This window comes from Platichthys flesus, chromosome 3 (genome assembly GCF_949316205.1).
Source record: "Platichthys flesus chromosome 3, fPlaFle2.1, whole genome shotgun sequence".
Classification (NCBI taxonomy): domain Eukaryota; kingdom Metazoa; phylum Chordata; class Actinopteri; order Pleuronectiformes; family Pleuronectidae; genus Platichthys; species Platichthys flesus.
In genome coordinates, this window is record NC_084947.1 from 22,143,242 (window position 1) to 22,164,989 (window position 21,748).

Below are 21,748 nucleotides of genomic sequence, written 5' to 3' on the forward strand. Positions count from 1 at the left end.
TTGACAGATGGTGTTGATGGTCATCACCCTTTAAATGGGGACAGAAATAATTAAAATGATAATTACGATTACAGTAACATAACAAGGGCATTGAAGCATATAGTAAAAAACCTACACACACGTTAGTGCTGCCCGGTGTGAGTGGGGGCACGGCCGCACTTATACTAAAGCAAAGTAAATATCCCAGGTCAAGTTGAACTCCACATGAAGCCTTGCTTGGGATTTGTTTGCCACAGGAAGCAAATATATTCATTTTTTTGTCTTCCTGCTGGTGCTGATTGGAAGTGAACTAGGAGGCAAAGTTTTGCTGCTGATGCATTCACGTAGGCGTAACCGGGCCAATTTCCTGTCTTTACATTGACTTTGCATGTGCACAAACAGTTCGCTTCGCATTTGCTGTGAATGCAGCATTAGAGCGTGGTCATGCCCACAGCGAGAAGGTGAACATAAAGTTGGCTTCCTGTTCCAAAACAAACTGGCAGCGTGGCTTTGAGTTGAACTTTGGTGAACTTTGACCCGGGATATTCACTTCACAGTACAGATTCAGTGATACTTCACTGCTGAACATCTCGAGCTGTTATATTTCCCCAGTGTGTACTGCCTGACAACAACAACAGCAGTGGAGCTTCCTTCCCCGGACTCGCGCAGCCTTGCTTGGTGTCAACAGAGGAGGCCACATGCTTCATGTGGTCGATAGTCCCAGCTGTGGAGCGAGGATCCCTGTTGCATCTGATCTCTGTGTAGTCAGCTGCACCACAGACTCTCAAACCTCAGAAAAGGAGGAACTCTGTGGGAGTTTCAGACAGTGGGTGTCTGTGTGGGTACAAGGTTTACTGAGCTTTCCAACACTTCACCCACCTGTTGAGGCTTATTGATTTTTGAAGCACAGAGGAGACTGCAAGTGATGTAAACCAGTGTAATACACATCAAATATGATGGTTTTAATTGAATAGATTTTTAAGAGGCGATTGTGGCTAAGGGGGTAGAGCGGAAGGTCTGCAGTTCGATCCCAGTCTTCCCATTCTGCATGGCGAAGCCCATAGATGTTCACTCAATGGATGGGTAAATTGCCAAAAAACTGTACTGTAATGTGCTTTGAGTGGTCATCAAGACTAGAAAAATGCCATATAAATACCGACCATTTACCATAACTGCTTTTCATTAGGTGACATTCATTTAGTTTCATGATGGTGACCACTGAAGTTCATTTGAGATCTATTTACATCACATGTGCCCAGGTGTAACCTGAGGCCCCTGCTCGTCATTAAAAGCCTCTGCTGGCGACCAAGGTGAGCAGGCTTTTGCTCTCAGAGCTCCCACTCTTTGGAACAAACTCATCATAAAGACATCTGTTTGGCAAACTCCTCATCTCTATCTATCTATCTATCTATCTATCTATCTATCTATATATATATATATATATATATATATATATATATATATATATATATATATCTGTCTATCTGTCTGTCTGTCTATCTATCTATCTATCTATCTTTATATATATATATATATATATATATATATATATATATATATATATATGTCTATCTGTCTGTCTGTCTATCTATCTATCTATCTTTCCTTTTTTCCAAAATATATATTTTCACCTTTGACTTTAAGAGAGCACGCGCTATCCTGTCTTGCTATTGGCCAGTTCATATTAAACGAGTTCCGGCTATCGTTCCGGTCCTTCTCGGAGCCCGAACATATGCAGAAGTTAGTTCCGCTGAGCGATAACGTTTCACAGTCACTGTCGACGTTTTTAATAACCAGATTATTTTTCGTTCATTCTTCATATTTAAAATAAAAACATTTTCCCCGTAGAGTGCTTTTAAGTAAAATAAGTGTGCACTAGATAGGCGGAGTTCTTCGCGGAAGGATCCGCACTCCGCCGGGCTCTCGTGTGGAGCGAGATTTGAATTGCTCTCTGCTGCCCCATTTCTAATCGTGTTTTATTTTTAGGAGCATGCGAGCCATTAATGGCCTTTTTATGAAAAATTTGTGTTTTTTATATTAATAAGCAGCAGACCCCTCTATTTTTTGTTCAGGACTTTCAAGGTAAGTGTTTTATTTGCCGTCACTTATTCCTCTTCGACACTAGTGTTGACGCTGCTAGCTAACGTCTCTATGAAGCTCCTGTTAGCTTGAAGTTAGTTTTTCTATTTGGTCAGTAATAGCAACGCCTTTCTCCTTTGTTTTCTGTCTTTGTTAAACTATTACTGGGTCACTTTTCGGTCACCAGTCAAACCACAAACACAGTTTGTCAGTGTGAAGCAGACGCAAGGGGATTTGAGTTAAGCTAATGTTCTCACGTATGTGAAGGATGGTTGTCAGGTAACTTGTACCACCCAGCTAAAGATGAGGGAACACGACCGCGTCACGGAGTATGGAGTTTAGTTCCTCTACTAGATGTTAATTTCAATTTGACGGTAACTGTATGAGTTACAGGCACGACTCGTATTGGAACGGTAAAGAATGGATAAGCAGGTGACTGACTGCTCATCTGTTCTGATCCATCCTAACTTGGTAACTACTGTTGTCACCTTTGCTTCAGCTGCTCTTGAATCCTAAGATATATGCCATCTGTGCAGATGGAAAGCGCAGAGATGAACCCTGTTGACCCAGAAGGACCTCATAAGGACGAGATGTTGCCCCCCTCAGAAGAGAACACCCTTCCTGTTTTAACCGTCACCCCAGACCCCCTGAATTTCTCCGTGCTCACCTCCCGTGGGTTTGGCATCTCTGTCCAGAGCTTCACCCCAGCGGCCTCATCAAACCACAAAGGTGAGAGGACTGGTCCTTGTTCCATGCTGAACAGCATTGTCAAGATACTTCTGATTTGGATTGATTCTGCTGCTGTGCTCAGCCACCACTGGCCTCAAAGCAGACTTCAAGAAAAGCTGTAGAAATGCTGTAGGATTATTATTGTCTGTAATATTAAGAAATAAAATGTGATCATATTAAATCATAGTTGTCCTAATTAAACCATGGTCAGAGTTGTGACCAAAACAGCACCACTTGTGCATATATTCAGAGTCCAGAGAAGACGAGGGGTTTCTCATACACAGTATATTGCATGAGGTGAGTCTTACTAAAGTTTTGTTCTTCTCCATCTTGCTTTAGATAAGTCTCGTCTATCACAAATGAAGTCAAGGCGGCGATCCGGCATCGGTGTCCGTGGTTCACCAGAGACAAACTCCCTCATCCGCTTCATGGCACAACAGAGATTGAAGACTCCAATAAACTACCAAACTCCTGAGGTGAGAGGCTCAAGTAGTAGCTCAGGAGTTATTTGCACTGATCTTGCACCCATGTCACATCATATCAGAGTGTCAGCTCTGTGTGATCAATACTGAAACATTAGTGAGACTGTGCGGCATACCTTTAAAACATTTCTGTGGACAATTTTAGACATGAAATCTTGAAAATGTCTCGACCAATCTCTGGAATTCATGTCTGAAAATAGTCAGTTCTCTCCAGCCTCACCAGGGGCCTCATGTATAAAACTCTGCATAGGATTCATACTAAAAGTGTACATGTGTACAAACGGGATTGAGATTGATAAAACCCTGAACACACACAACGAAAGGTAATGTTACCTATAAATCAAAGTCCACCTGGAAACATGTGTACTGGGATCTGTCTCATACTCCAAATCCACATCACTAGCAAACACCTTGATGTCAGTGTTGAAGAAAGACAGATTTAGTGGCCACAGCAGTGATCTCATTAATACAGAAAATACACTGATACACTGCTGCTTCTGTTAATACAGTGAATGAGAGTGAGTTTTGTCGTATCTCCTGAACGTATTTTATCATCCAAAACTGCAGGATTATTACATTCAGACAGCTGTGATGTCCCCTATCTATACAATTTAAGATAATCATATTTTTAAATGATTAAAAGGGCTCTACATAGAGAGGCGAATGGTATACAGTGTTAATCATACCACACACATACCTGTCGGTTAATAAACCAGAGTTGTGAGTACTTGGGGTGGTTAGGCTTCCGTCGGGTCGGTGTGTGTGATGCTGGATTCAGTTCAGCTCAAAGATCCAACATCACAGATCTATAGAATCTATATCAGCTGAGTCATCATCACGGGACAAAAAATCCTTGTGATCGCTGAACCCTCGTTTCCTTCTCACCCTTCGACTCCACACTTCCCTATCAGTGCCAGTGCATTCATCACGCAGAATTACACTAAAGTATCACCACAGTATTTATATATTTAGAGCAATCGGACCGATTACTTCACACATCAGTGAGATCCTAACCTCTACTCTGGGATATTATTTGGAAATGGAAGTTTGAAAGTAAATAGATTTTCTTTATTTTTAGTAAGAGATCTCCTGTGCGCTCCGATGATGGCAGGTTCACTGTAGCAATTTTACACACACAGTATGAAAACTAAAGTTAAACTTGTTGATACGCGCACTGTGTTGGCAATTATTCAAAACTATTAATGACTTGGCTCTGTAACTCTGCTGTTTATCTCAACATAACTAATTTTCCTAAGTTGTTGTATTTCTTTTTCAATTGAAGGCTCATATGGAATAGTTATGTCGCGCGAGCACAAATAACGCTGTCTGATTTAATATAAATTATGAAGTGGATCAATAATCTGGCTTCAGTTCACCACCTCACGTCTGCATCGTAATTTTCTTGTCTCTAAAATGTTCGTACGCATGGGTCAGAGTTAGCGTACAAGTGAGCACATTCTCCTGTCAAGTTTGTTTTTATAGATCGTGGTGTGTACGCAAATGTTATGAATGAGACCCGAGGTGATAACAGATCCGTTAATATCAGATCAACCAACTTGATCCACACATTCTTTATGCATAGACACGCAGTGAGGTATTGAAAACTTTTAAACCTATTCAGCATAGTAATGAATAAATATTGACCATGAAACATGCACTGGTTACATGTCTGTCTGCTGTGAAGTTTTGATAGAAAAATATATCAAGACAAATTAGCTTTGTTAAAGCAAACGCCCTTCAGAGACATAATGTAGTCCTTCACATCAGCTTCAATAAAATTCTTAGCACTTGTGCACTGTCCATTCAAACTGTGCTTGTTATCTCAATAATTTTTCAATCTATTATTCAATCATGTATTTACCACTGCACTGCTGTGTTATGACCATATTTGTCAGATACCTGATCAGAAAATACTGAACACTCATTAAAATAGATTGCAGTCACTCATCAAGTCATTAGAGAAATCTAGATGTAATAAATACAAGAGGCCTCTAATAAATCCTCCATTCATGAGGGTTTTAATGCTCAGGTCTTATTGAAAAATTAGGGACAACTCTCAGTATTACCCTGAAAAAGACTATTTAAATAAATCAACACCTCAATAAAAGCTGATCATTATAATCCTCATAAAACAAACCTTTATTTAATCATTGGCACAATATGCAGGTAAGAAAAACACAGAGAATGTATTTTTTCCTCACCGCAGAAAATATTTGAAATTGTTGACCGGTTTATAAAACTGTCTGGAATGTTAATTTAAGCCATTTCTAACTCCTACGGGGTCACAAAAAGGAAACATGTTACCATGACAGCAGCGGTGCATAAATGACCTGTTCCATGTTCCTACATGTCGCGGTAATAAAAACACAGATGTAAACAATGACCTTAATGAATCGGACTATTGAATAGAGCAGAGCCATCATAAATGTTTTCGGAAACACCTGGACCTCTCTTACTGGGACAGGTCAACATGTCCGTTGAGAGAAAATTATGCTTATATATAAAATCACTGCACTGCGACATGAACAGAGTCTATTGTAATGCTTAATATTTCCGTTTAAAACTGTGGGGGTCCATCGAGGCTTCGATCTGCTGGATATGGCCAAAGATTATTTCAAGACAAATGTGTTCATTTTGATAATCAATGATTGTCTTTATCATAAATGTTGAAAGACTCATTATTGCTCCTGAGTGAAGGTTGTAGGTTCTCTTAAAAACATTTTATGGGCAGAGAAAGACACTTGCCAATTTAACAGCATAACATTTTAAAGGTTTGAGGCAAAGATGTTGTGTTTTACTTTCTTACTCTGCTTACACAGTGCATAAATATTATCAAGATATGTACTGGATTTTTGCTTTGGATGAAAATAACTTAAATGTTGATATTTGTGGGTGTTTGTGTCATAAAACAAACCTTGAGCTGACCAGTGTGAAGAGAAAGGTCATAGAGTGAGAAGTGTAACACTTCAAACCCTTATTTCTTCTGCCATGTTGAATTCATTAACACTAAAGTAAATGTTAAGTAACAGAGGGTAGAGAACTCATTAAAAACATCTTTTGGTCTTTTCAAACCACTTCTGCACCCAAATCCACTTCTGTTTGCCTTCATTATTGTTAATATGCTCCAAACCATAATCTGTAGTTGTTTAAGATTTAGCTGGACTAGGGTTAGACAACATCTGGGTCTTTTTTTTTTTTTATGTTGCTGGGTTTGTTGAGACAATATTGTTTGTAGTATCATGGCAATCAACACTTTGATTTAATTTGAGACACAATGCTGTCAGATAAAGCTGCAAATGAAGAGGAAACGCAAGGAAATGTGTTTGTTATCTCTGACCATAGCAAAAAAAAAAAATGCTAACATCCACTGCCACCAAATTGTGTGCGTTGTACAAACGCTGATATTTTGTCCCGACTTTTGTGTCTGGGATCGACATCAGCACTTAATGTAAGAAGTTGTCGACCTTTGATAAATAATGAACACACTATCATCATTTTTATTGGTAATATATATCATGTCACTATAAAACTTAAAATTACTATAGTTTATGTATCAGTAATTTGTGAACATTTACAGCACATTTGAACAATACCGTGATAATACGGAGAACGGTGATGATTTTGTTCTGTTATCGGGATAAAAAAAAAAAAATACAAAGCGTCCATAAGACATCTGTCCTGATTCACTTTGTGTTGAAGATGACATATGTAGAACCAATAAATGGAAGGGGGCGGGCACTAAAAAGGGTGAGTGCTCCAGGCTCACATGGCTTGTTTTGTTCAAATTTAAGTTGTGTAATTTTCCAAATGATAACAAAGCTCCTCATATTTGAAACATTGTGAGGCTTTTGTGGACAGCAGTGACTTTTACCATGCTGTGGAAGTGGTTTAAGAAGTTTCTGTGCACTTTTTGTAATTTTTTCCACCGTGAAAAGCAATTGTCTGGTCGGCAGCTGGTGAGTGTGATAATGAAGAATTAGAGTTTGGCTCATATTTAGCTCAAAGGAAAAAAAAACGTCACTGTTGAGTGGATGGTAATGACAAACCCTAGTATTTCTAGATTGTTGTGTTTGAAGGAGAATGTGGTATATGTGCTGCTTCTCATTAATACCACTCAGAAGTCTATGTCAGGCTGTATCACTGAGCAGGCATGTTTCTTTTTGCTGTCTCACCCCTCAGCCTGTCAGTCACAGCCCCCTTCTTCCCCGGGTGGCGTCCACTCTGAGGCAAAAGATGGCCTCCTTCCAGAGCCTGATGGATGTGGAGGAGAGTGAGGTCTGTGATCCGATGCCAAGACAGGACGGCAACACTGGAGGATGCATCAAGACAAGAGATTATCTGTCTGGTGAGGCCGCCTCATTGCTACAAGATTAATAGTTCCATCTCCCAAAAAAGGATTTTTACCAGCAGGACGTCTTCATGATGTCTGGAGGCACTGTTAAAAATCTGGAGTTTAATGCATAGCAAGGTTTAAGCACGAGTCTGACCACATATCAGAGCGCTTGTTCCGTTTGAGCTTGGTCAGCCTCTTAACTGCACCAGTTGCTGTGCTGTTTGTTGCTGATGAGTCTTTATCTGCATCCTTTTGATCAAGGTTTTATTTACATTTGCTGTGTGATATTTATTTATTTAACGAAGGTGTCCCCAATTCCCATTTGTTTCTGTTTGTTTATGTAATGTTTATTTTTGATGGGGTTATTTTTCTCTCTCTTGCAGATGGAAATGGCAAGGAAAACCTCCCACCACTGATGATGCCCTCAGCCAAGAAGAGGAGGTGCCTGGCCCCCCTTGAAAGCTGCGAAGTGGAGATAAGAGAGGCGAGCGCTTCTGTCCCCCAGTTCAAGTTGAAGGAGCAGGAGGTACGCTCAGTCAGAGCCTCATGTACATAATTTATATACATGTACTCTGATTATTTGTTTCTCCTTTATGAAGGTAGATCACAGTGGTCCACAGGAATCTTTGACTATAATGATCCAAAAGACGAAAAAAAAAAAAATCTATGAAAGTTACATAGTTACATTACATTTATTTATTTATTATTGAATATTCTGCATCTATGGTTTTTTGAAACGGGATGGATTCCCCGCCGAAGGATTACCATGTGTCTTTTTTTCTATCCTTCCAAAAAAAATGCACATGCTCTCTAGATGGATGTTTTAATAATAAGGTGTCAGAGGAAACACCACCGCACTTTTCCACAGAGGTACTAAAATCAAGGTCCCTGTAGGACATGTGCCCATGTGAGAACTGTTCTTGTTGTGGTGCAGTGCTGCTGAATGAAAACAGTGGAAATTCTTTAATCATGTCCACAGGAGGATGAAGAATTGGGTTTGAAACGAGGACTTTCAACATCCAGTGAGACTGTGAAAGAGGCCCAGCCTGAGCTTATTTCCCCTCCTCTACCACCAGCCACCTGTTCCACTACCAACATCCAACAGGTTTGCTTGTCTAAAGCTGTATCAGAGCTGTATTTCTGTGTGAACAGAACATTTCCTTCAACCACAGCACCACTGGTGAGCTTTTATTATGAAGAAGCTCTATTGAAAGCAGTTTATTAGTCACTTAGGTCACTAACACAACTAAATGTTTCAATAGGTATATGAAGTGTTGATATTAGAAAGATGTTTTGGATTAAGGAACTAATTGGGCCATGGTATTGACTACCACTATTTCAGTTCATAATTTGTCTATCTATCTCAATCCAAACCTATAAAACTGACTAATTCACATATTCAATTGTTTGTTTAACTCATCCACAAACAGAAAAGTAAAAACAATATTATGCAGTTTTTCAGGAAGTTACATTATAGAACTGATCTCGACCAGTCAGAGTAATTTCTTAGAGTCCTGACTTGAGTAAGTCACTGCACATGGTTCACATATAGTTTGTGTATGTGAGATCAGTTTTCTCATCTAACTCCTCAACATGAAAGTCAACGAGTGTATTTCCCAAACTGCTGAACCTTACTTTTAAATATTGCAAAGAAAGGAAAGTAACAGAAACATCTACTTTGAGCTTCATGAGATGAAAAGACGAAGAAGCAGAAGGGTACATTCTGTTGACCTTGATTCCCATGTACCATGTTTTCTAATATAAGCTATCTTTTAATAACACTGACTCTTACTTAACTGTCTGTATTGTGAAATCCACCAGACTACAGTCACACAGGATCTCATCTATTCTCTTTCAACAGGATGGTTTCTTTGAACTCCTCAGCCTCAGCCAACCACTGGCGGCTGTCTCCCCTTTCCACTTCCCCTCTCTCCCTGGTCTGTCGGAGATGAAACCCACAGGTAAATACACACTATGCTCTGTTGCCATGTTAGAGGAAGTGGCCTTTTCTCTTGGTTAAGCCTGGCATTTTAGGCCAGGATGAAAAGGAATGTGTTATTGGGGTCAAACTCACTAGCACTGCTATTCTATGAGCAAATACAGCTTTCCTCATTTTGATACCAAAGAAATTACATAACAGGTGTTTTTGAAGTTTTCCCAACTATAAACAAAACACCAACAGCCTTAGAGTTAATCATTGTTTATAAAGGCAGTAAAAATATATGATTTAGTGCTGAATTCAAGGTTTTACTCTGCACTCTGTGCAGGAGATGACGACTCCACTGGGACCTCTGCTGTTAAGAAGAAAAAGAGGGTGCACTTTGGGGGTCCGCTCTTTCCTGAGTTCTTTGATAAGAACCTTCCCCCCAGCACCCCGTTACAGAAGGGTGGCACGCCTCTCCGAGCACCCACACCAGGTGGGTGTTTACAGCTGCGCTCACTGCTGAAGACCCCGCAGAAGAGTGAACCGCAGACCCCACAAGCTCCATCAGACCTCTGCAGCCCCAGTATCTTTGGTGCCTCCCCTACACTCGCAATGCCTCGCAACTTCAGAAGGCAGTCTGTGGACGAAGACAGTGAGGAGGATGGAGAGGTAAACAGGCTGCCAGGGTCGTTTTGATTGTGTGTGTCATTGAATAGTAGTAACTTTGTTAAAAGTATAAATGCTGGGTAGGACATCTGCAAGTATGTGAATCTATGTACTACATCTATAAAAAAATATTTTGCAGTAGTTACTCTTTTCTGCCAGTGTAAAGTTCGCTAGAGCCGGCTTATATGGCATGAATTTACTAATAAGTAATACAGCGATGTGAACCATGTGCAGGAATGAAAGGAAGTAATTGTTGTCTGTTCCTAGATTGATTCTTTTTCAGTTATGACAGACAAATTAGATCGTAAAAGAAGTTCTATTGCATTTATTCTTTGTATATACTATATACTAGGTATAGGAATCTGTATCGGAACATGTCTAATAATCAGTTTACACTGTCACAAACATCCAGGAAACTTGTTCAGCTTAAATTGTTATTAGTTCTGACATGGCTACATGTGATTCTTCTGTTGCCAATGCTCAGTTTTAGAGTTGTATTTAGTCTTGTTGTTGTAGTTCTGTTTCATAATTGTGTATAACTTAGATGAATCAAGATAAAATTCACTATCTTGTCCTGTTAATTTCATCACAGAGAAATGTTGCTTTTCTTTATTTTCTCATTTAAGGTTGTTTTCCCTTCAATGGAGGAGATTGACTCTGCAGTGACAAGTGATACAGGTTCATTATTACACATTCACCCTTGAGAATAACAATTGGTTGTCCTAAGTATAACTTAAAGAAACTCGGTTTTTATGTAAACAGCTCTTCATATGTGTTTACAATTTCAGGATATCTGTGGGACTCCAAGCCACTGAACTTAAACTCTGCTTTCCACGAGGAGTCTCTGTCTAAGATAGTGACAGGTGAACTGACTGCATTTATTTTCTTTTGTTATCGCTTCATGTCTTCATTCCCCTGTTCTCTGCCTTCTTCTGTCTCCTGATAAAACCATCAGTGTCAAGCTACAATAAGTATCAGAAATTAAATTCGGTGTACTCAGTATTCTCATTATAGAGAAAAGGCTACAGAAAAAGGCAAAGTGTAGAAACAGGTTTCATAAAACTCAAATGATAAACATAGTTTACAACAAAGGTATGTGACACATGTTACATTTTCTGTTGGTCATCATTTGCCATACTAATCCATGTAATCCATCCTTGGTCATTTCAGAGTCTGAGACTAAACCCAGCTCAACCTCTCAGGTGGTTGTCCTGGATGAGCCAGCATCCTCACCAGATAAGAAGAAACCTGAAACTCCAGTTCCGGTCAGATCCAAGAGGCGGAGGAAAAAGGTCTGATATCGTTGCAGCTTAATATTTTTATTTCGGATTAATTTTCTTTCATAGGTCATTGTGAGCAGATTTTATATATTTTTAGCAAATTTACTTTGCTTCACATTTTTACAGTTACTGTCTTAAAATTGCCAAAGTAATTGCCACTCTTCATTCTAAAACCTCACACCGTTTCATTTCATGTTATAAAATACATTTGTGTCTTAGCAGCGCGAAGCAGAGTTTGAATCTACAAGTGAGGCTCCAGCTCGCACCGGCAGTCGAAAGAGAAAGGTCTGCTATTATCACAAACTGCTCCCAGCTTGATCACACTTCCAGAAATCTCCATGTACCAGACTAGATTGTCTGTTTCAATAAGTCAGGGGTCATAACATGCTCCTATCTATTCGACTGTTTAATTCTACTGGATCTGAACTTAATCAGATCTGAAGATATCCACTTTATGTGTGTGTGAGAGAGACTGTGTCAGCGACACTGTCTTATATAACGTATCCTCATGCCAACTCTGCATCCCTCAGCAACCAGAGGAGAGCGAACCTGTGAAGAGGTCGACACGCTCTGCTGCAAAGACGGCCTCTGGGAAGATGAAGGTGAGCTGGCAGAGTCTGCTTCTTTGATTTCTCTTTACAACACTTCACTGAGGGACCTGCAGACGTTTCTGTCTTGGAGGCAATCATGGAGCTGCACAATGTGACTACAGCTTACTTCGCCTGAGTTAAGGAAAAGATGTGTGAGGGAATGTGTGTTTATGCGCTCCTACACCATTGCAGATTTATCATGATCATTAATCATAGGATTTCTATTATGAAATCTTTAAAGTAATTCAAGTTGTGCCAAGAGTTGAGAAGCTGCTCCACTCTCACAGATAATAGAACAAAGCATTTTGACATGGCTCATAAATGAAGAGTGTTTTTTTACAGCTTTATTATGACTCATGTAATCATGTTAAAGCATAAGGTTGATCATACTTGGTACTCTGTATTTTAATGTGGTAACAGCAGGTATGGAAGCATTTTATTTTCTGTTTGTTTGTCCTTGTGTGTGTCTGTTTCACTCTCCTGATTGTCATATCTCACAAACCTATCATGGGAATGTTCTCAAATTTGGCAAGGATGAACTGAATTATGCAGGTAAAGGGTCAAAGTCGCTTTGACCTTCCAATGTTTGTGAATTTAATACATGAGAATGCCAGAAGGAAATTATTATGTTTCCCATGGGTCATTTAAAGTGCTTGAATTTTTATCAATTTCGGGGCAAAAGTGGAAACTTTAAGTTATTTTTTATTTATTTTAAAGTCATTTTAGAAAAAATGCTTTGTGTCTCCTGTCAGCCCTCACCTCTTCAACTTGTAAATATTATAAATCTGTCTCTCTCGCTAATCTTCCACAATGTATTGTTTTGCTGTGTTTGTGAAGGCAAGTGACCACATAGTCTCTCATCATTGTAACACAGGACAGTGTTCAAGACCATAGGTCCTGAGCTATGCAGCAATGTAACAAATGCATTCACATACAGCCGCTCAAAAAAATCATACAAACAGGATCTCAATGAACAAAATATTGATGTTGAAAATCTTTACTGATGTACATTGTGAAATTCATTGAGAACAAAAAACATAAAGATGGTCAATGGAAACCAAAATCATTGACCCCTTGAGGACTGGATTCAAAATCACAAAGGGAAATGTTGAAATCACAGGCCGATGCAACTTGGGTGAATTTTCATCACTACAACTCTTAATGTGACTCAGGAGCGTGTATGGTCCCCACGTGTCTTTATGCACTCTTGACAACACTAGGCATGCTCCTGATGAGTGGGCGGATGGTTTCCTCGGGGATCTCGTCCCAGACCTGGATCAGGGCAGCAGTGACCTCCTGGACACTTGGTGCCAATGGATACACTGATACATAATGTCCCAGTCGTACTCAATTAGATTCAGGCCAGTGAGGGTAAATCAAAGGCATTGTCCTGCACCAGGAGGAACCTCAGGGCCCACTGCACCAGTGTTAGGTATGACAATGGGACTGAGGATTTCATCCCAACACTGAACTGCAGTCACATTACCATCAGCTCGCATATGGAGGTCTGTGTGACCCTCCAAAGATATATACCTCCCCTGACCATCAATGACCCACCACCAAACCGGTCATGCTGGATGATGTTACAAGCAGCAGAATGGTCACCACTGCGTCTCCAGACTCTTTCACCCTGTCAAATTGTCTCAGTGTGAACTTGCTCTCATCTGTTAGAGAACTGGGCGCCAGTGGCGGACCTGCCAATTCCAATCAAACTTTAGAGTGCAGTGTTGTGAGCACAGGTCCCATTAGATGATGTCAAGCCCTCAGTCCACCCTCAAGCAGTCTGTTTCTGACAGTTTGGTCAGAAACATGCAAACCAGTAGCCTGCTGGAAGTCCTTTAGTAGGACTCTGGCAGTGCTGCTCATGTTCCTCCTCGCACAAAGGAGCAGATACCGATCCTGATGCTGGGTTGATGCCCTTCTAAGGTCCTGTCCTGCTCTCCTTGTGTAGCGGCCGGTCTCCTGCTATCTCCTCCATGCTTTTGAGACTGTGCTGGGAGACACAGCAAAACTTCTTCCGATGTCCAGCATATATTTATCTGTGGAGCCTGAGTGGGCTGCAGGTACCGCCTCATGCTATCACTCGTAAAAATGGCAAGAGCAAAATGCAAAACTAGAGAAAAGTCAAAAAGGAAGGATATGGACTGAGATGTGATCTGTAGCAGTGACTTGCAACCAATCCCTTTTTTAAGTGTTGTCTTGCTGTTACATCTCCATTGTAGCTGTTTTACTTTCAATTTGAACCAAAGCTGCTCAGACCTGCTCACGTAGCAAATTGTGTTTCCACAGACAACCTCCACAGCAGCGCGTCGCTGGAACAGGGACGTGGACCGCTCCCTGTACGGCTCTCGGGACTACGCCTCTAAGAACCCCAACCTGAGTCCCATCACTGAGAGACTGTCTTTCATCAGTCAGTCTCTGGCTGCACCGCAGGCTCCCTCTGCAAGCTGCACAAAACACGCAGGTAATAACAAGCCTTGTCTTAGTGTTTAAGAAGCAGTAGTTAACTAAGCTCGTTTACTTTTCTGTTGGCTGGAAAAAACATTTTTAATCCCAGTATTTTTGTTAATTTACATTCTTCTAAAACAACCAACCATTTAAAATCAGTTTTCAGTACATCTACCATTTCTCCCAACAGCTCCAACCCCAGAGACTCACCTGAACCTAGACACTGCTCACAGCATGGAAGCGACAGATGAGCTCACTGTGACACACGACTTGAGTAATCCATCAGAAGACTCCGTCAAATCTCCCAAACCCAGTAAAGAAAGCTGTGTGAGGACCAGGAGGCTGGCGGGACAGAGGTCCAGAGGGAGAGGAACGATGAAAAGGAAGGTCAGTGTTGCTGACTGCAACCTACTCTGTGAGGAGACTGGAGGACTGACAGAGGAGCACTGTGAAGACCCAATCACTACAAACCCTGTGGCATCAAGGGAAACCCCATTGGGCCACACTGCACCTTATCAGAGAGAGGAGGACATAGAACATGAAGCCAAGATTCCTGCAGATATACCCAGCACTAACTCAGAAGGGAAGTCAGGGTGTCCTGCCAGTCTTAATGCTCTCCTACCTTCAGATGATGAACTGAATGACTTGAGTGTGCCAGCAGAGTTCTCAAAACGAAAAGCCGAGGGCAGGAGCAGCTCTGTAAACAGTTCAGTTGACCAGGAGCAGGGGGACCAGGTACAGGAGCACCAATCGAGCCATGAAGGGGAGGATAACCAACGGGGAGACCAAGCCGAGAACCTGCATGAAAACTGCAGGTCGAGCTCCGACAGTCAGGAAGAGGAGCAACTGGTAAATCCAGACCTGGCTCCCTGGCAGGCTGACTTTAATTTTGAAGATGTATTTAAATCTGTCGCCACTAGAGGGCAGCGCTCTGTACGCCGTAGCTTGAGGAACCAGATCAATGCAGCCCAGAGCAAAGGGGCAGGTCTTGCCTGGATGCCTAAGACCTCACCCGACTCGAATAAAGAGTCCCGAAGGAAAACGCGGGGCCGCCGGCTCAGCGCTGTTCTCCCTGCCCAACCTTCAGTCTCTGAGGAGACACAGGACAGCTCTTCATCAGACTTCAAATAGACAACATGGGACTCTGCCTGCTTATTTAAATGAACACAGATTAAAGGGAACAATTGATATATTGATTCCACTGTGGTACAAACCTCACATCCCTGTTTTCTTGAAATTAAATGCAGCAGTTTTTCCAAAGAGCAACCTGATTGTTTTCTGTTATCTAAAACCTGTAATGTTTTCTCTGTGTGAATTATTAGAGCTGACTAGTAATTTGTAACCAGATTCCTGCTGGTAACCAAGCCGGTCAATACACAGAGCCCAGTCATGGCTGCTGACCACCTCCCAATCAATAACTACCCGCTTCTCAGCTGGTAATCAAAGTGCATCTTCAGTCCCCCTCTCCAAAGTCACTGGATGAAGCACGTCCAAGTCGATACCTATTCGTTGAGGATAGATGAACATGGCTTTTTACGGGAGGAGGGGGTGGATGGAATTCCATCTATAGATGGACAGAATGAAAGAAATAGGGTAGGAGGCAGTGAATGAGCCTTAAACACAGAAATCAAATCAATAGGCTCTGGTAACTGTGTTTGTGGCTGCTGAAATGTTTTTATCCCTGTGAAATGTCCATAAGACGCCCCTGTTTCACCCTGTTGTTTTCAAGTCAGTTTGTAGACTGATGATGATTTCCAGTCAAGTTGAATTTGTCTTGTACATTGCATCAAATTAAACATGACTTGGTGTTTCTACTCAAAGTGTACCTTGCTACTGTTACAATGCTTTACCAGATTGCGTTAATTTAAACAGACAATTTTAAGATTAGTTTGGCAGTAATTCAACTAGGTACTAAAACGCCTATCTCCGCACATATGAGGTTCCAGCTGTTCAAACAGCAGCTTTCCCTTCACATTAACCAGAAACACTATTGCGTTATAAATTACTATTCTGATCTACATTTGGAACCCAGTCAAAAGTCTGGAAGTAAATTGACCTGTGACCTTAGATTCCAACAGTCAGAGATTGAAATCAGCTCCATCCGTGTGTCCGAGAGGAACGGAGGGAGCGCTAACAAATTGAATTTCACATTCAGTTCACACAGGAAAATTGGCTACTGGAATTATGTAACGATGTAATCTATCCATCACAGGGTAATTGACTCGTCCCGTCTACATCAAGTCGGAGTTACTTGGCTGAAGGACACCAGAGCGTTCTGTGTGCTCCTGGTATGTGCCAAGGTCTCTGTATTCTCATGGAAGATGGATGGACACAATTGCAAACCAAGTCATGCAGTGCTGTCTCCACCCAGTGGGACTACGCTGCCATCTGGTGGCAACTTTCAGAACTTGCACATAACCAGTTGCTCGTCGAAACAGTCAACTTGGTCACCTGAGAGTAGATGAAAGAGGAGCTGACGTGATAGGGCAGAAACTACAGCTGAAGTGCTGTGTCTTTGTGTGCCACTGCTGAGCCCTTGAGACCAGTTTGTGTGTGTTTGTGTGTTCTCTGACATCGTGCTCATTTAATGACTTCTGATTCTTAACTGGGAATACCAGAAGTGTGCAGTTATACTGTGGCACCTCTGTACAAGTCGCTGAGGGATGTTTTCTGTGTGTGTGTGTGAGGGGTGTGAAGCCGAGTCCCCTGTCCCTGGCAGACGGGCATAGTGAAGACGGCTTAACACAGGAACAATGGGGTCCTTTGACCAAAACGACGCCCCCAAGACATGTGGCCTCCTATTACCGTGGCAACCCCCCATGGGACAGGGAGCGGGGCTGACAGCTGGAGAGGAGGACTCACAAAAATGGAGTCCATTTCTTTGCACTGAAACGGCCCTGACTCTATATCTTCTCCCTCTCCCTGCTGTCGTCCTCGACTCCAGGCCCTCATGAATGTGGTTACATCTCATTTTACTGCCTCATGTGATTGACTTTATGGACTTGATTCATCACCTACAATTCATCTAGACCTAAACAAGAATAACCCACAGAGACAAAAATAAATCAGCGTTTAATTGGCCGTGATGGCTGTCAGTTATAATAAAACATTGATCTCCTTGAAAAATATGCGCCCGGGCCCGGAGAATTTCCCATTCACTGCATCTGATTTGACAGCTCGTTTTACAACGGATGAGAACTTTCTGTGCAGACACAAAGAAGCGTAATAAGTTAATTGTACGTCCAGATTTAGAGACTTTGGTCTTTCAATTAGTTAATTAGTGTCTGAATGGTATTAAGTTGTCCCGCTGCCTCTGCCCTTTCAGCGCTCTGAGCTGTGGGCCCTCCATTATTGATGCTGAGAGGCGTGCGCTCTAAGCCCTGCACTACTCTCCTACAGGGCAGAGGACGGCAGGAGCAGGACAACTAAACAGGCGGGACAAACACAAGAGACCTTCCAGCTACCTCTCACTTTGGTTTGCTGTCCTGGTGTGTCTGCATGTTACTTATCACTGGGGCTGCAACTAACACCTCTTTTCTCCTAACACTTATCAGTTAATCTGCTGATTATTTGTCTGTAGTCCCGAGAAGTTGTATTCAAGTACTCTATTTTGAGATAGGAAAGACATCTGTCACTACCCAGATATGAAGCTAAAATATCTTGGATACTAACGCTGACATCTTGTGCATCTGTAACCAGAGTCTGCACAGTGGCGATCGGGGGATGGAGCCACGCTATCAAGCTCCTGTCGACACATAGATTGACCAATCGCAAGTCGCACTGTCAATCATGATGTCTCTGCCCATTTTTACATCATCAAATAATTAAACCAATCTTGCCTGAAAAATAAACACTGCGACAAACATCAGTGTGATGACGGCAATTGAATATGACAAACTAATTTATTCAATATGAACATAGACTTTTTAGTTTGGTCCAAGTCCCATCCCCTTAAATGGAGTTAGGGTTTGTTTTTTTACCTATACTGCAGCCGGCCAGCAGGTGGCAAATTAGGTGCTTTGGCTTCACTTATAGAGAGCAATCATGTCATCCATCTTAATATACAGTCAATTGTGAGGAGTCTTATAAATTCCCTCATGTGATGTTTCCAATGATGATGTACACCCCTGACTAAATGACTGTCATGTTGCATTGTGGGTAACATAGACAGCAGGTTGTGAACAATGAAGAATTCTTCAGATAAAAAAACACCTTTGATTCTGCGGCATCCACTGTGATCCTTTTCCTCCTCATTTAAGTCCCACTTGTCTGTGAATGAATTTACTGTGATAAAATCAAACGGCTCAGATTAAAAGACAACCCACTGTTTTATTTTGTTCCAACTTGAGCCTCCAGAGCTCGATGCAGAGATCCTTCAGATGACTGGAAATCTACTAAAGGGATCAAAAACATTTCCACATAAATATATTCCTTCATTCAGAATCAGTGACATATCCTACAGAGCATTATGTAGTTGTGCTATAAATAATCCTCACTGTGTAATAAGCCACTTGTCAAGTGTGGTACAGCAGCTTTTACAAAACACTGTCACTGTGTTTCAGATTTTTCTGTGAACACGTGCAGAGCGAGGCCAGAGCAGGAAAAGGTGTCATCGAGTTTGTGTCTTCCAGAAAACAGGATTCATGGTTCATTATTGGATTTTTTATTTTTGCTACAGCTAAGACCATTGTAAGTGCAAGTGCGTGTGTGTATGTGTGTGTGCGCACCTTACACTGAGCTGCCCAGTAACATACCTGAATACATCTTTATACATGTCTGAACTTGTCTCAGTCTTCACTGATACAATGTGGAAAACACGGTCTGCAGGTGGGGAGCAGAAGATTCTGTTTGAATGTCATCTACACACTAACTCATATACAAAAACAAATGATTTGACCATCTGTCCAAATTCAGTGTTGTAGGAAACCTGGATTTATTAGACTGGATTGTAGAATCCTAAAGATGTAGAATGTCAGAGCAGATCTTTCACTCAAGAAACAAACAGAAAATAACCATGAAGATCTGTAGTATCTTAGTTTCTTAAGTGAAAAAGGTTGCAATGAAGATGCGAGGCATGACACTCGGCTAAGGTCCAGGTCAGAACTGAACCTGCAGCTGCTGCACGGGAATTAAAACCTTAATTTGATCAATGCATCAAACTATTTATCCCCAATAGCTGCAGTCAGCACAATAAGAAAGCTTGTTTTTCCTGTTCCACTGTTTATCCAAGTTCACTGAAGCTCGTCTCAGTGCACAGTACCCTGAACTGGAGAATCAGTTGTTGTTGCCGTTATGGTATTGATAACATTATTTAAATTGAAGTTTCCCATCTGCTGCTTAACTTTATTAATATTGAATGTATCTTGGGTCCAAATTGCTCCCTGGGCAAAAACAATGCAAATGTCAATGTGAAGCCAATAACATGAACGGTTTTCGAGACGTGCTCCACATACAGATGGATAGAGATCTCTGGAGTGGATGGACAGATATATAGATGTAGTCAGGACTGATCATGTATTTTCCAGCACTGAGTTTGCTATTTTATTTGATCATTGACCCATTTTATATCCACAGAGGCCTCTTGGAAACATCCTGACATGGTGATGTAACTATCATGGAATTCCTGCAGGGTTTGAATCTCTTCACATGAATTTCCTCCACACTCCAGAAACATGCATTCCCTCTGGACATTGATGTGAGTCGTTCATGTCTGGCTCTGTGTAGTGGACTATGGACCTGTCCAGGGTGTGAGCTCCCGTCAGCCTGTTGCATGCTGGGAAATGTTCCAGACCCACTCCCTCTGTAGGTTTTTCATAAAAGCAACTATGAGGAAATAAACAACAAAAAGTGCTGCAGTGCAGATCTGCATCAGAAATGCTCAATGATATTAAAATCTTTTCTACCTGACGCATGCTGGTCCCGGTGGTTGAAGTCCGCCGAGGCAACATCATCAACATGGTGTCTCCTGTGGAAGCAGCCAGTCTACCATAGCAACTAGGAGACAAGAACTGTTGCTATTTCTTGAAGAAATCCCCGAAGAGATGCTCCATCTTCAACTCTGCTCAACTGTGTGAGCATCGAGCTGAAGGCAGCAACTACTTCTGCAAAGGGGCCTCAGAGATTTAGTTTAAGAAGTGTTGCAAACTCAGTGCTAGTAAATAAAAATATGTTGCACTCATAAAACAGGGCTCTTCACAAGACACGTTTTAAAAACAAACCATAGTAATTATAAGCTGAACATGTATTTTAGACTCGATACCTAGTAAATATGGCATGGTCAGTCTGTCATGAGACGTTCAGGGTCCCCAGGGGATGAAAGCGAGAATTCAATGGTTCCCTCCTGTTTCCTGTAGTACCACCATGAAGGCAATAGTTGCAGTTTTGAGTGAAAAGCCTTGTTTGATTTATGTATCGCAATCATACCCATAATCTCCCGACCTTCCATTAGCGTCAACTGCTGGTCAGAGTTTTAAGGTGTCCAATACTTTGGTTTATGATCAATCCTTGCCGTAAATTAGCTCCCATCAGCCTCAACTGTACTTTGTATACCACACTAAAGTAGAGTTGAGGCTGATCGGAAAGTGGGAAAGCTAAACACTGTTCTGATAATTAGGCATGATATCTGCCAGCAGGACTTAAACGTCTAATTTAAGTTAAATATTTGCATTTTAAATTAAAGTGTCCATAGACATCGACCATGAGCTCTCGTATTGGTCAGCTCAGTTTGTTTACTGGCTGCTATAAACTATAGATGCCATAGAAAGATGGATTACATGACAGCGCCTCAAAAGTGAAGCCAAAGTCTCATTCACCACCTGGTGGTTGGCAGCAGTACAGCTCAGAAATCCTGCATCCTCCATGTCATGAATGGGACACGGACCAAACGAAAAGGTCAAAGAACACCTCAAATAATGTTTTCTCAAGGATGTTTTCTTTCATTTTAGATAGTTCTTATCGCACTTATGTTTGTTCATATCTTAACTGTCCTGGTAAGTTTGGTTTTATCTAGTTGATGTTATAGGAACATGACTGACAGCTGAGGTTTACATGGGACACAGGCTTATATTAGAATATTTTGTGCACAAGTTGCCTGCTAAATGCAACCAAGCACTTTATCCACCAAGTTCAATCAAAGTATTTTTGCAGTGGCTTTAGCTTTCAGGAAGTTGCAGTAAAAAGTCAGTTAAGCTACAAGCACGACTGTGTAAGTGTTTTCACTGAACCCTGTATATTTTCTG

General features: G+C 41.4%; 1 protein-coding gene across 3 annotated transcripts; it reads left to right on the plus strand.

Annotated features, from left to right (window-relative positions):
• The first annotated feature begins 1,902 nt into the window (after positions 1–1,902).
• On the plus strand, positions 1,903–16,333 carry cdca2 (cell division cycle associated 2). 3 transcript variants are annotated; one of them, XM_062384895.1, is made up of 15 exons: positions 1,903–2,061; positions 2,595–2,787; positions 3,127–3,263; positions 7,449–7,614; positions 7,986–8,128; positions 8,582–8,707; positions 9,464–9,563; positions 9,870–10,195; positions 10,819–10,870; positions 10,981–11,055; positions 11,363–11,484; positions 11,692–11,757; positions 12,003–12,074; positions 14,352–14,526; positions 14,701–16,333. In XM_062384895.1, exons 2-15 carry the CDS (start codon positions 2,595–2,597, stop codon positions 15,639–15,641), a joined length of 2,694 nt encoding a protein of 897 aa, XP_062240879.1. In that variant the 5' UTR covers positions 1,903–2,061; the 3' UTR covers positions 15,642–16,333. The 3 variants fall into 3 exon arrangements, with proteins under 3 accessions (XP_062240879.1, XP_062240880.1, XP_062240881.1); XM_062384896.1 differs by having other exon boundaries at positions 11,695–11,757; XM_062384897.1 differs by lacking the exons at positions 1,903–2,061; positions 2,595–2,787; positions 3,127–3,263 and adding an exon at positions 6,868–7,225.
• Positions 16,334–21,748: the final 5,415 nt, after the last annotated feature.

Coding starts and splice junctions, on each gene's coding strand:
- cdca2 (XM_062384895.1), top strand. CDS start 2,595: ATGGAAAGCGCAGAGATGAACCCTGTTGACCCAGAAGGACCTCATAAG. Junction 2,788..3,126: donor GGCCTCATCAAACCACAAAG/GTGAGAGGACTG, acceptor ATCTTGCTTTAG/ATAAGTCTCGTCTATCACAA. Junction 10,871..10,980: donor TGCAGTGACAAGTGATACAG/GTTCATTATTAC, acceptor TTACAATTTCAG/GATATCTGTGGGACTCCAAG.